Raw genomic sequence first — 14,681 nt, forward strand, 5'->3', positions numbered from 1 at the left:
TTGTCTAAGAATCTGCTGATCTTATTCTTTAATGCTGTCATCAGATCTGTGATTTGTTCCTCTCTGATAGTCTGGTATGGGGGAGCCACTGCGCATGACAAACTCCGCTTACAAAGGACTTTCAGAACAGCAGAGAGAATTATAGGCTCCCCCCTGCCTAAAATCCAGGATCTTTATGATAAGAGTATTCGATCCCACGCATTGAAAATTTCATCCGATCCCTCTCACCCGGGACACTCCTCATTCCAACTACTCCCTTCAGGACGTCGCTTCAGAGTCCCCAAATGCAGTACCAACCGCCATATGAACAGCTTCTATCCACTCTCTGTTCAACAATTAAATCGTCATGTGTAGACTATATACTGTATCTGTCTTGTTAGATGTTACTTGTTGTATCTGTTGTTATATATTATGTTGCCTCTTTGCCACAAAGAATTCCTTGTATATATGTAATATGTACTTGGCGATAATAAATTTGATTGATTGATTGACATTAGCACAGCATTTGCGGAATGCCATTGAATACAATGTGTTGCGTTGTGCAAGCGTTTTCACCACGACAAAACGCAGCAAAAATGCTAAAAATCTGCAACGTGTGCACATAGCCTAAAACTGACCTGCCATTGTGATTCTCCAGGTCATTATGAGTTCATAGACACCAACCATGTCTAGGTTCTTTATTATCTAAGTGGTGAAAAAAAATTCCAACGTTTGCTAAAAAAAAATTGCGCCATTTTCCGAGACATGTAGCGTCTTCATTTTTCGTGATCTCAGGTTGGGTGAGGGGCTTATTTTTTACGCGCCAAGCTGATGTTTTTAATGATACCACTTTTGTGCAGATACGTTCTTTTGATCGCCCATTATTGCATTTTAATGCAATGTCGCGGTGACCAAAAATACGTAATTCTGTCGTTTTCAATTTTTTCTCGCTACACCGTTTAGCTATCAGGTTAAACCTTTTTTTTTTTCTATTAATAGATCGGGCGATTCTGAACGCGGCGATACCTACTATGTATATGTGTGTTTTTGTTTTTGTTTTATTTTGATTGGGGCGACAGGGGGGTGATTTAACCCCTTAAGGACTGGGGGTAGTTTCCCTTTTGCGTTTTCGTTTCTCGCTCCCCTTCTTTCCAGAGCATTAACTTTTTTATTTTTCCGTAAATATGGCCACGTGAGGGATTGTTTTTTGCGGGACGAGTTGTACTTTTGAATGACACCATTGGTTTTACCATGTCATGTACTACAAAATGGAAAAAAAAAATTCCAAGTGCCGTGAAATTGCAAAAAAAGTGCAATCCCATATTTGTTTTTTGCTTGGCTTTTTACTAAGTTCACTAAATGCTAAAACTGACCCACCATTATGATTCTCCAGGTCATTACGAGTTCATAGACACCAAACATGTCTAGGTTCTTTTTTATCTAAGTGGTGAAAAAAAATTCCAAAATTTGTTAAAAAAACCCCGCCATTTCTGAGAAGGGAAGCGTCATCATTTTTCGTTATCTGGGGTTGGTTGAGGGCTTATTTTTCGCGGGCCAAGCTGACGTTTTTAATGATTCCACTTTTATGCAGATACCTTCTATTGATCGCCTGTTATTGCATTTTAATGCAATGTCACAGTGACCAAAAAAACGTAATTCTGGGTTTTTGATTTTTTTTCTTGCTACGCCGTTTAGCGATCGGGTTAATATTTTTTTTTTAAAAATTTTTTTAAACTGTTTTATTTTGAATGGGGAGAAAGGGGGGTGATTTGAACTTTTATATTTTTTGTATTTTTTTCATATTTTTTTAAAACTTTTTTTTTTACTTTTGGCATGGTTCAATAGCCTCCATGGGAGGCTAGAAGCATGCCATACTTGATTGGCTCTGCTACTTATAGGCGATGAGCAGATCGTCTATATGTAGCAGAATTACTGCATTGCTATGGGCACCGACCACCGGGTGGCGCTCATAGCAATGCAGCATCAACAACCATAGAGGTCTCCAGGAGACCTCTGGTTGTTATGCCAATGCATCGCTGACCCCCGATCACATGACCGGGGTCGGCGATGCGCTCATTTCCGGCCCGGCGGCCGGAAGCGCCGGTTAAACGCCGCTGTCAGCGTTTGACAGCGGCGTTTAACGAGTTATTAGGCGCAGGTGGATCGCGATTCCACCTGCGCCTAATGCGGGCACATGTCAGCTGTTCAAAACAGCTGTCATGTCCCGGCTTTGATGCGGGTTCAGCACCGGAGCCCTTATCAAAGCAGGGGAGACGTCCAATGAGGGACTGTGTCCGTCATTGGACGTTAAGGAGTTAAACTTTTATTTTTTTTATTTTCTTCATATTTTTAAAAGCTTTTTTTTAACTTTTGGCATGCTTCAATAGCCTCCATGGGAGGCTAGAAGCTGCCTAAGCTTGATCAGCATTGCTATGAGCGTTGACCACAGGGTGGCGCTCATAGCAATCTGGCATCAACAACCAAGAGACCTCAACAATCAAGAGACATCTGGTTGTTATGCCGACTCACTAATGACCCCTGATCACGTGACGGGGGTCAGCGTTGCGCGTATTTCCGGCCGATGGCTAGAATCGCGCGGTAAATGCCGCTGTCAGCGTTTGACAGCAGCATTTAACTAGTTAATAGGTGTGAGTGGATCGCGATTTCACTCGCGCCTATAGCGGGCACATGTCAGCTGCTCAAAACAACTGACATGTCCCGGCTTTGTTGCGGGCTCTCCGCTGGAGCCGTCATCATAGCGGGAGTACTGCCATTGGACGTACTATAACGTCCAATGGCAGTAAGGGGTTATTGAAGAATTTCTGTCATCTGCTGGCCAGTCGAAATCAGGTAGAACCAGAGTGTGCTGGAAGATTTGCAGGGGGAATGAACTCATGTGCTGGACTTGATCAGGTAATCCACAGGAAGCACTTTCCTGATATAAAAGCCCTGCGCACCTAACTACGGGGAGATTTGGCACCAGGGACACCACTGAGACCAGCCTGACAGTCGGTTACCACCTGGCAAGGACTGGATTCCCCGGAAGATGTCCAAGGACTGCTTACACTGGTCAGAGACAGGATCTACACTCCGAGGCCCGACTACACCTATAAAGGTATGAGGCTCAGTCCTCTCTTCCCCCAGCCTGTGAGACTTCTTTCGACAATCAAGCTGAGAAGAGCCTTGCAGAGACTGCGACAGGAGAGGCACGCCTGTGACTGCGGAACAGTGCGAGTGAGCAGGGCCATCACTTCCAGTTTTCACATACGGTTCAGGGGTCAGCTGGGATTAGGATTGAAGGTTGGGAGTGGGCTGGTTGGTGCGTGGGGAGCTCAACTTGCTTTGATAGACTACGTCAGAAACAGACTTGCGGCCTAGCAGGTAAACCTGGTGACACCCTCTAGGGCCAGAGCTTCAAGAGAGAACTTACGTGGTGACTCCCATGACTGGTCGCGCCACCTTTTGTGAAAAAGACATTAATGTTAAATAGTAAAGATTTTCTTGGTTATTCTAAACTTATTGTTATTATTTCTACTGTTGATTTGCTTATTTACTTACACTAATTGCTTAAAGTTAATGTTGTATATAAATAGCATTATATCAACCCCTGACTTTTTCCGCCTCATAATCTCTGTTCGTTGTATCCAGACACCTGCATGACATATGCAGGTAGAAACACAGTGGCTAATGGTAATTAGAGAGGCATCTAAAAGTTTCCCTCATGAACACAGCAGAAACTTTTTCTGTGCAATTATCTAAATGATATAAGGCATCTTATTCAAAATTGTCAGTGCGATCTACCAGCAGTTATTAAATGCCTATTAACCCTATTAGTACACCTATCCGTGTATATGAAGTGCTGAAATGTGGTAGAGGAGACTGAATTGATGCTACCCCTTGTCACCATTATATCCAGTGTTTATTAATAATAATAATAATAATAATAATAATAATAACAATAATAATCATTTTACTTCTATAGCGCCAACATATTCCGCAGCACTTCTGTTGATCAATGCAATGGCTGTAATCTCTGTCCTTGTTTTATTATAGGCATGGCGTTTTCAAAAGCAGCAGCATGAACTTCACGTGACTTTCTACAAACAATGCCTTAATAAGGCTCAAGATGCTTTCCAGGTGGCTTTACAGAAGATTGAAACTCAACAAAGGTTTTAATCGCGTTTTTTTTTTACCTTGTATTTTGTGTTTTTGAAAATGTATATCACTAAGGCTATAGTTAACAAATTAACAAATATCTGCTCCCATAGTGAGCTGAAAGCTATAAAGAAAGAAAATGACGAGCTAAGATCTATGGTCACTCAATTGAAGGTGAGGAACAAGTATAATGAATCTGAAAAGGGGTTTTCCTCTTCCTACCTTCTACCCAAAATCCTTCTCCCTGTATTAAAAATAATAAAATTAGCTTTTACTTGCCCTTCCACTACACTGAATTTCCACCACTGGTCCAGTTAGTGTTTATTGGCATCAGTCAACTGCGCTGCAAACAATTATTGAAATCAGCCAATTGTGCCGCCTGAATAGGATTTTAGCACTCAGTATTCTATTCTATTGTGCAGCGCAGTTCACAATACCTTGCGCTTTTGCTTCCAAGTTCCTCCTTCTTCACAGCATTCAGTTCTAATTAAGGTCTAAATTAAGACCGAAAACTTTAAAAAAAAACCAAAACATTGACTGCAAAATAAAAAGGATGTAAAGCTGCCGCTGCCCCCGGAGCCCTGGCATACTTACCGGTCCTCGGTGTCCCGATGCACTCCCGCTCGTCACCTGGCGCTTGCTCCGGCTCCTGTCTCCCGTCGGGTGTGCGCGCGCACTGGGTTCTGCGGTACACTGGGTTCTGCAGCGCATGCGCACACCTCTCCCTGTGATGTCTGCCGCTCCTTCCCGTCTGCTCTATGCTCCTGGAGGACCATGACCCGGAAGTCCCGCCGCGCACTCTGCTTATCAGGCCGCCCCTTCCTCTTGGCTGTGCCTGACTGGCATTTGTGCCCCACAAGTGATTCTGGCCCCACGTCTCCCTGCGCTCTCTGCCTTCCCTGCCCTAAGCTCTTGCTGCCTATCCTGCCTATCCCCTGACCTTACCTACGTCCTCCGTTTTTGCTCTCTCCTAGTGCCTGCCTCCCTGTGTTTCCATCCTGTCCGACCTCCCGTGTCTCTGTCGTGTCTTCCAGCCAGTGTCTCCAACCTGCCCGTGCTCTCGTGTCTCTGCCGTGTCTGCCAGCCAGTGTCTCCGTCCTGCCCGTGTTCCCGTGTCTCAGCCATGCCTGTCTGTCAGTGTTTCCATTCCGTCTGTGTTCTCGTGTCACAGCCATGCCAGCCTGCATCTCAGTCCTGCCCGTGTTCCTGTGTCTCAGCCGTGTCAGTCCTCCCGCCAGTCCGCCTTGTCTCCTGCTGTGATTCCTGTTGTTCACCCCTGCGTACCAGCTGCCATGGTGATAGTCTCCCTTGGGCCTGCCCCTAACGCTCCCTGTATAGGGGGTGGTCTACCTAGTCAGCTCACCCGAGGGAGGTACGTTGCGCAGTCCAGCGGGTCCTCCCTTGGAGTTCCTCTAGTTCTCACAAAGGAACTTCATTTCTCAATGTAATTCTAAAGCGCCAATAATTTTTTTACGTCATACCTAACGGGCTGGATACCCTACTTGGGCACCTCACTCACCAACACAAGAGTGCCGCCTATGACTATGATCTGAATAGGATTTTGGTTAGAAAGAGGAAAAGCCCTCTAATAGAACCACTCTACTTTTTGAAATCTAAATAAAATGGAAATTATGTATAAAATGTACCTGTCAGTTGCAGAATGTACATAAACCATTACTTTGTAAAGAAGTGTGAGTCATTTGTGTGACATACAGTTGTGCTCAAAAGTTTAGGTACCCCGGCAGAATTTTTGCTTTCTTAGCCTTTTTTTACAGAATATGAATGATAACACCAAAACTTTTTCTCCACTCATGGTTAATAGTTGGGTGAAGCCATTTATTGTCAAACTACTGTGTTTTCACTTTTTAAATCATAATGACAACCCAAAACATCCAAATGACAGCTTGAGAACTTTTGTAGTAGTTGTGGATGAGGTTCTTTATTTTCTCAGATTGTAAAGCTGCTGTCACGGGGGGCTAAGTTCCACTAAGGCTGTAATACCCGGGGCCCCTGTGATGTCCCTATAACTAGGGGAAACCCTGTCTGACCCTCAACCCAGGGTTTTTGCTGATGGTGCAAATGCCTGAGCCTCCAACCTCTCCTTGTCTCCTGCTCATCCCTGCACTTTACCCTCCACCCTCCACCCAGTGAGGAGTCACACCACCAAAGCCCCCACACAAATTATGACAGACAGGGAGAACGTAAACTGCACTGCGCCGCGCACACACAGGAATATACAGTAATGTGAACAGGGCACAACTAAACACAAATATGGGAAGGAGAAAGGATAACAACGGATCATACGCCACCAGATACGAATCTCTCTCTCTGCAACACCTCCACTCCAGACCGGAACCACTTGGCATGAAACACAAGCTATAATCGGCGACGCCTATAGGCCAGCTTGACTATTTAAAGACCGAGGGCGTGACTAACCATCCAACCTGGTCTCCAGCAGGATTAACCCCCAAGAGCCTGAAGATCAAGCCGGCGCCACTGAGGCTATAGTGGCTGGGGGTGGAACTACCTCTGCCTGCCGGACGCTGTGGTGTGAACAGCGTCCGACATGACATTAACCCGTCTTCTACGAGGGACCTCCGGACCCTCAAGACTCATAGGACCCGGCTTGTCCGGATGACAACGGTGAAAAGAAGTGACCAGCCGATCCGCATGTATGTCTGAGGCTGGAACCCAAGACCTCTCCTCCGGACCATACCCCCGCCAGTGCACCAAATACTGAAGAGTACGGCGTACTACTCGAGAGTCCACTACCTTGGCGACCTCAAACTCTAAATCGCCATCCACCATGACTGGAGGTGGCATCGGCGTCGTGTCCACAGAGCCTACCACCTTTTTCAATAAAGCCCTGTGAAACACGTTGTGTATCTTGTACACCGCAGGAAGTTCCAACCGATAAGCCACTGGGTTAATGATGGCAGAAATCCTAAAAGGCCCAATAAACCTTGGACCCAGTTTCAAAGATGGAATTTTTAGTTTTATGTTCTTCGTAGCTAACCACACCCATTCACCCACACACAGGTCCGGACCTGGCACGCGTCTACTGTCAGCCACCCGTTTGTACCTGGCACTCATGCTCAACAAACGCTGTTTCACCCGCCTCCAGACTGATGACAATTGGGCTCCTAGCTGATCCTCCTCCGGGACACCCCCCGAATCACCCTGACATATGGTACAAAACTGAGGATGTTGACCGTACACACAAAAGAATGGAGACTCTCCCGATGACTCTTGGCGGTGATTATTTAACGCAAATTCGGCCAGAGGAAGGAAAGTAGACCACTCCTCCTGGTTGTCGGACACAAAGCATCGTAAATACTGTTCTAGATTTTGATTCATGCGCTCAGTTTGTCCATTAGACTGTGGATGAAACGCCGATGAATGTGACAACTTGATCCCCAAACGTGAGCAAAAAGCTTTCCAAAACCTCGCCACAAATTGCATACCCCTATCAGATACTATGTCCAACGGTACTCCGTGGAGTCTGACCACCTCCTTCACAAATACCTGAGCCAACGTCTTAGCATTGGGCAATGAAGACAATGCCACAAAATGCGCCATCTTTGAAAAACGGTCAACCACCACCAGGATGACCGTGTTCCCCGCCGAGGCTGGCAAGTCAGTGATGAAATCCATGGAGATTTCTGTCCATGACCTATTGGGTACCCCCAGAGGCTGTAGCGTGCCAGCAGGACGGGTACGGGGTGACTTAGCCCTAGCGCACCTGATGCAAGCTGCCACGTATGAGACCACGTCCTGCCGGATTTTGGGCCACCAGAAACGACGCGATACCAGCTCTAAGGTGCCCCTCACCCCTGGATGACCAGCCAGTACCGAGTCGTGGTGTTCCTTCAACACCTTAAGCCGAAGATGCAGGGGTACAAATGATTTGTTGGCGGGAAGTCCTGGTGGTACCTCCTCTTGGGCCTCGGCAATCTCCGCCTCTACCTCCGTCGTGAGAGCCGAGACCACTACCCCTTTCTGGAGGATGGGTACTGGCTCTTCCCGAGGTTCTCCCCCCGGAAAACACCTAGACAAAGCATCCGCCTTGGTGTTTTTAGCGCCGGGACGGTAAGTCACAAGAAAATTGAAACAAGTAAAAAACAAGGCCCAGCGAGCCTGCCTAGGAGACAGACGCTTGGCCGACTCCAGATAGAGCAGATTCTTATGGTCGGTGATGACTGTGACCTGGTGAGCCGCCCCCTCCAAGAAGTGTCGCCATTCCTCAAAAGCCAGTTTGATGGCCAACAACTCCCTGTTGCCGATATCATAATTCCGTTTGGCCGGCGACAGCTTCTTGGAGAAGTAGGCGCATGGATGCATCTCGCTCAAGGACGAGCCTTGAGACAGTACTGCCCCCACTCCCACCTCCGACGCATCAACCTCCACCACAAAAGGTTTAGACACGTCTGGTTGCACCAGAATGGGGGCTGAAGCAAAACTATTCTTCAGACGCTCAAATGCACGTATAGCCACCTCAGGCCAGTTCGCCAGATCGGCACCCTTTTTTGTCATGTCCGTGAGCGGTTTGACGATAGTCGAAAAGTGTTTTATAAATTTCCTATAATAATTCGCAAACCCAAGGAACCGCTGGAGTGCTTTCAGACTCTCCGGCCTCTCCCATTGCAGCACCGCTTGCACCTTAGCGGTGTCCATTTTAAACCCGGCTGCGGACACAATATATCCCAAAAAGGGCAACTCCTGGACAAAAAATAAACATTTTTCCAGCTTAGCATAGAGCTGGTTCTCCCGGAGCAACTGTAACACCTGCCTGACATGCTCCAAATGAGTGTCCCGATCGTTAGAATAAATGAGGATATCATCGAGGTATACAATCACAAATCTCCCCAGGACATGAGCAAATACATCATTAATAAAATGTTGGAAAACGGCAGGCGCAGTGGTCAACCCAAACGGCATAACCAGACTCTCAAAATGACCCTCAGGAGTGTTAAACGCCGTCTTCCACTCATCCCCCTGACGGACCCTTATGAGGTTATACGCCCCCCTGTGGTCCAGCTTGGAGAACCATTTAGCCCCCGCTACCTGGTTGAACAAATCCGGGATTAACGGCATTGGGTAGGGATCACGGATAGTAATCTGGTTTAACTCTCGGAAATCCAGACACGGGCGTAACCCCCCCCATCTTTCTTCTTAATGAAGAAAAACCCCGCGGCTACAGGCAAGGACGAAGGCCGGATGTGTCCTTTGCTCAGACTCTCCGCGATGTAGTCTTTCAGAGCTTGTCTCTCAGGACCAGAAATATTAAACATCCTGGCCTTAGGTAATTTGGCCCCGGGTTTTAACCTAATCGCACAGTCATAGGCTCTATGTGGAGGCAGTTCTGAGCAACCCTTCTCAGAGAAAACATCCGCGAAATCCTGCAAAGCCTCCGGCAGGCTGGGCGTCACGGCGGACACACATGTGGCCAAGCAATTGTCTTGGCAGAAACCACTCCATTGTACTATGTCCTGAGTTTTCCAATCAATTACCGGGTTGTGCCTGGACAACCATGGAAAACCCAGGACCATTTGTGCTGGGAGATTACGGAGGACCCTACATGTAACCGACTCAGAATGTAGGACCCCAATGTGGAGTTTCACCTCTGCCACAAACTCCGTAATCTCCCCTTGAGGGAGGGGAACAGCATTAATGGTCACCACCTGTATGGGGTGAGGAAGTTTTTCGATCTTAAACCCGGCGGTGTGTGCAAACTCCTCATCTATGAGATTGGTGGCGGAACCGCTATCCACAAACACTGATATTGGTAGCTCTCTGCCCGCAATAATAACCTTGGCAGGGAGCATACATTGTGATACCATCATGGAGGATATACATACGCTCAGTTGGGTCTCCTCCATACCCTCTGAGCTTAACAGTTTTCCGCCGATGTGACCCTCTTAGGTAGTACCGGGCAAACGTTAACATAATGACCACTTTTACCACAGTAGAAACATGCTCCAGGTTTCCGGAATCCCGGAGCGCGACGCTTAACCTGTGCCACGCCAGCAATCTGCATAGGTTCAGGGAACTCATCTACTTCAACCACACTTGCACCTCTGCTTGCCCCCAGAGGTAGAGTCTCCTGTGCCGCCTGACAAAAACGGCGATCAATACGTATCACCAAACTCATGGCAGACTCCAACGATGCCGGAGTCTCATACATCAGGAGGGCTTGTTTAACCCTCCCTGATACCCCATAAATAAACTGGCTCCGCAGTGCTGGGTCATTCCACTGTGTGTCTACGGCCCAGCAGCGAAATTCCGAACAATAGTCCTCTGCCAAGCGCTCCCCCTGGCGGAGGGCGCGGATTTTAGATTCCGCTAGAGCCAGTCGGTCAGGATCATCGTAAATGAGCCCGAGGGCAGAAAAAACATTATCAACAGAATGAAATGTAGCAGAGTCAGCTGGTAAGGAAAATGCCCATGCTTGGGGGTCACCACTCAGTAATGACAACACCAGCCCTACCCACTGGGCCTCATTACCTGAGGAGATTGGCCGCATGCGGAAGTATAACTTGCAGGCCTCCCGAAATACGACAAATTTGCTGCGATCCCCTGAAAATCGTTCTGGCAGCGGAAACTTCGGCTCTGCACCGATACCTGCAGATGCCGTTTGGACCTTCGCTACTACCAGGCCCAGCTGCTGAACTGCCCCTTTCAACTCGGAGACCTGTAAGGACAGCGCCGCCAACTGGTGGGTTATGGAATCTAATGGATCCATGGACTCCTGAAAAAATGTGGGCCGATTGTAATGTCACGGGGGGCTAAGTTCCACTAAGGCTGTAATACCCGGGGCCCCTGTGATGTCCCTATAACTAGGGGAAACCCTGTCTGACCCTCAACCCAGGGTTTTTGCTGATGGTGCAAATGCCTGAGCCTCCAACCTCTCCTTGTCTCCTGCTCAGCCCTGCACTTAACCCTCCACCCTCCACCCAGTGAGGAGTCACACCACCAAAGCCCCCACACAAATTATGACAGACAGGGAGAACTTAAACTGCACTGCGCCGTGCACACACACAGGAATATACAGTAATGTGAACAGGGCACAACTAAACACAAATATGGGAAGGAGAAAGGATTACAACGGATCATACGCCACCAGATACGAATCTCTCTCTCTGCAACACCTCCACTCCAGACCGGAACCACTTGGCATGAAACACAAGCTATAATCGGCGACGCCCATAGGCCAGCATGACTATTTAAAGACCGAGGGCGTGACTAACCATCCAACCTGGTCTCCAGCAGGATTAACCCCCGAGAGTCTGAAGATCAAGCCGGCGCCACTGAGGCTATAGTGGCTGGCGGTGGAACTACCTCTGCCTGCCGGACGCTGTGGTGTGAACAGCGTCCGACATGACAGCTGCCCACTCTTCTTGGCAAAAAGCCTCCAGTTCCTGTAAATTCCTGGGCTATCTAGCATGAACTGCACACTTGAGATCTCCCCAGAGTGGCTCAATGATATTGAGGTCAGGAAATTGAGATAGCAACTCCAGAACCTTCAATTTGTTCTGCTGTTGCCAATGGCAGGTCGACTTGGCCTTTTGTTTTGGATCGTTGTTATGTTGGAATATCCAGGTATGTCCCATGTGCAGCTTCCAAGCTGATGATTGCAAATTTGCCTCCAGCATTTGCTGATAACATGCTCCATTCATCTTTCCTTCAACTTTGATCAAGTTTCCTGTGCCTTTGTAGCTCACACATCCCCAAAACATCAGCGATCCACCTCCTTGCTTTACAGTAGGAATGGTGTTCCTTTCATCATGTAGCAATTATGGTTGTGACCATGTTTAATTTTGGTTTCATCACTCCAAATTACCTTGTTCCAGAAGTATCGAGGCTCGTCCCTGTGCTGTTTTGCGTATTGTATGTAAGATACTTTGTGGCATTTGCCCAGTAATGGCTTTCTACTAGCGACTCGACTATGCAGCCCATTTTTCTTCCAAGTGCCTCCTTATTGTGCATCTTAAAACAGCCACACCGCTAGTTTTCAGAGAGTCCTGTATTTCAGCTGATGGTATTTGTGGGGTTTTCTTTGTATCCCAAACAATTTCCTTTGCAGTTGTGGACAAAATTTTTGTTGGTCTACCCGACAGTGCTTTTGTTTTTACAGAGCCCCTGATTTTCCACTTGTAATCACAGTTTGAATGCTGCTGACTGGCATTATCAATTCCTTGGATATCCTTTTATATCCCTTTCCTGTTTTATACAGTTCAATTACCTTTTACCGTAGATACATTGACAATTCTTTTGCTTTCCCCATGATTCACAATCCAGAAACGTCAGTGGCTGGATAAAACATGCCAGAGTCTGTCTGGATCCCAGAAACTCACTCAACTTTTATGTACACACACTGATTACAAGCAAACAGGTCACAAGTGAGAATGTTACCTTTAGTAGCAAGTGAAACCCATTTGTGTCAACTTCTGTGCACGTTATCAGGCCAAACTTACCAGGGTATGTAAACTTTTGATCAGGGTCATTTGGTTGTTTTGGGTTGTCATTAAAAGAGAAAACACAGTAGTTTGACAATAAATTGCTTCCCCACCCACTAACCATGAGTGGAGAAAAAGTTTTGGTGTTATTCATATTCTCTGAAAAAAGGTCATGAAAGAAAAATTCTGTGGTATGTAAACTTTTGAGCACAACTGTATATCCATTAAAGGGAACCTGTCATCAGAAAAAAATTCTGTTAAAACTGCAGATATGTGGTTAATCCGCAGGTTAATAGCGTTACTAACCAATAATAAAGGATTTTGGGGATATGTCAAAAGTAAAAGAAAAGTCAAAGATGCTAGGATGTATTAACAGAAGCATACAGTCTAGATCACGTGAAGTCATTATTTCCCTCTACTCCTCTTTGGTCAGACCTCATCTGTAATATTGTGTCCAGTTTTGGGCACCACATTTTAAAAAAGACATCAACAAACTGGAGCAAGTTCAGAAAAGAGCGACCAGAATGGTGACCCGTCTGCAAACCCTGTCTTATGAGGAAAGGTTGCAGGATTTGGGAATGTTTAGTTTGCAAAAGAGAAGACTGAGAGGAGACTTAATAGCTGTCTACAAATATCTAAAGGGCTGTCACATTGTAGAAGGATCAACTTTATTCTCATTTGCACAAGGAAAGACTAGAAGCAATGGGATGAAACTGAATGGGAGGAGACACAGATTAGATATTAGAAAAAACTTTTTGACAGTTAGAGTGATCAATGAGTGGAACAAGCTGCCACGAGAAGTGGTGAGTTCTCCTTCAATGGAAGTCTTCAAACAGAGGCTGGACAGACATCTGACTGGGATGATTTAGCGAATCCTGCTTTGAGCAGGGGGTTGGACCAGATGGCCCAGGAGGTCCCTTCCAACTCTACGATTCTACGATTCTATGATTCTATGATTCTAACCTGCCCGGCGCCTGCTCACACTGGTCTGTCACGGTGGTAACTGGCATGGCTCCTCAGCGCTGCTCCACTCACTGTGCTGTTTCTTCTCGCAGCAGGCCATCCTGCTAAAGTTTGTTTTTCTCCTACACACTGCTGCACGGCTTCTCAACTTGGTGGTTCCATCTGGCCTTAAGGGTTCGTGGCTGGACTCTGCAGGAACTTGACCCTGCTGTGTCCTGCAGAGATCAAAAGCAATAATAAAGGATTTTGGGGATATGTCAAAAGTAAAAGAAAAGTCAAAGATGCTATAGGATTTTTACAGGATGAAAATGATGAAATGGTAAGACAGGATGTTGAGAAGGCTGAACTTTTAAATTCCTATTTTTTATCTGTTTTCTCTCAGAAAGGAAATGTAACATCAACTGTTCTTCACTGTCGTATTAAGGGAATAGAAGAATCCAGGATATCTATAAACAGAATTATAGTGAGGAAGCACTTAGGTAACCTAAATGAATTCAAGTCTCCAGGTCCAGATGAATTACACCCCAGAGTACTGAAGGAGATAGCAGAAGAAATTTTTGAACCCCTCTCCATAATCTTTGAAAATTCTTGGAGAACAGGAGAAGTCCCAGAAGACTGGAGAAGAGCAAATGTTCCTATCTTCAAAAAGGGGAAGAAGGTGGACCCAGGCAACTATAGGCCGGTGAGTCTGACGTCTATACCAGGAAAGATCTTTGAGCAAATTATTAAACAACATGTATGTCAGTACCTGGATAAGAATGAAGTGATTAAACAGAGTCAGCATGGGTTTGTAACTAATAAGTCATGTCAGACTAACTTAATTTCCTTCTATGACGGAATCACTGATTGGGTGGATCAAGGAAATGCTGTAGATATAGTATATCTTGACTTCAGAAAAGCATTTGACAAAGTATCTCATACAATCCTTATTGAAAAAATGACTAAGTATGGAATGGACAAGGCAACTGTTAGGTGGATTCATAACTGGCTTAGTGATCGGACCCAAAGAGTGGTCGTAAATGGCTGCACATCCAGTTGGAAGAATGTCTCAAGTGGGGTACCACCGGGCTCTGTCCTGGGCCCTGTATTGTTCAACATCTTTATCCACGATTTAGATGAAGGAATTGA

The 14,681-nt window shown here is 46.3% G+C and overlaps 1 protein-coding gene across 3 annotated transcripts in view; it reads left to right on the plus strand.

The window, feature by feature from the left end:
• The window catches only part of RNF212B (ring finger protein 212B), a 585,489-nt gene that overhangs the window by 173,915 nt on the left and 396,893 nt on the right, over positions 1-14,681 (plus strand). For 2 of the 3 annotated variants that reach the window (XM_073575552.1, XM_073575554.1), the window contains 2 exons: positions 4,033-4,148; positions 4,248-4,308. In XM_073575552.1, the coding sequence (XP_073431653.1) occupies positions 4,033-4,148; positions 4,248-4,308 (177 nt within the window). Of the gene's footprint in view, positions 1-2,965; positions 3,095-4,032; positions 4,149-4,247; positions 4,309-14,681 lie in introns of those variants that run through there. The other variant, XM_073575553.1, reaches the window with a different exon arrangement.

Source organism: Dendrobates tinctorius, unplaced genomic scaffold (genome assembly GCF_039654945.1).
Source record: "Dendrobates tinctorius isolate UK_male_01 unplaced genomic scaffold, ASM3965494v1 ptg000044l, whole genome shotgun sequence".
Classification (NCBI taxonomy): Eukaryota; Metazoa; Chordata; class Amphibia; order Anura; family Dendrobatidae; genus Dendrobates; species Dendrobates tinctorius.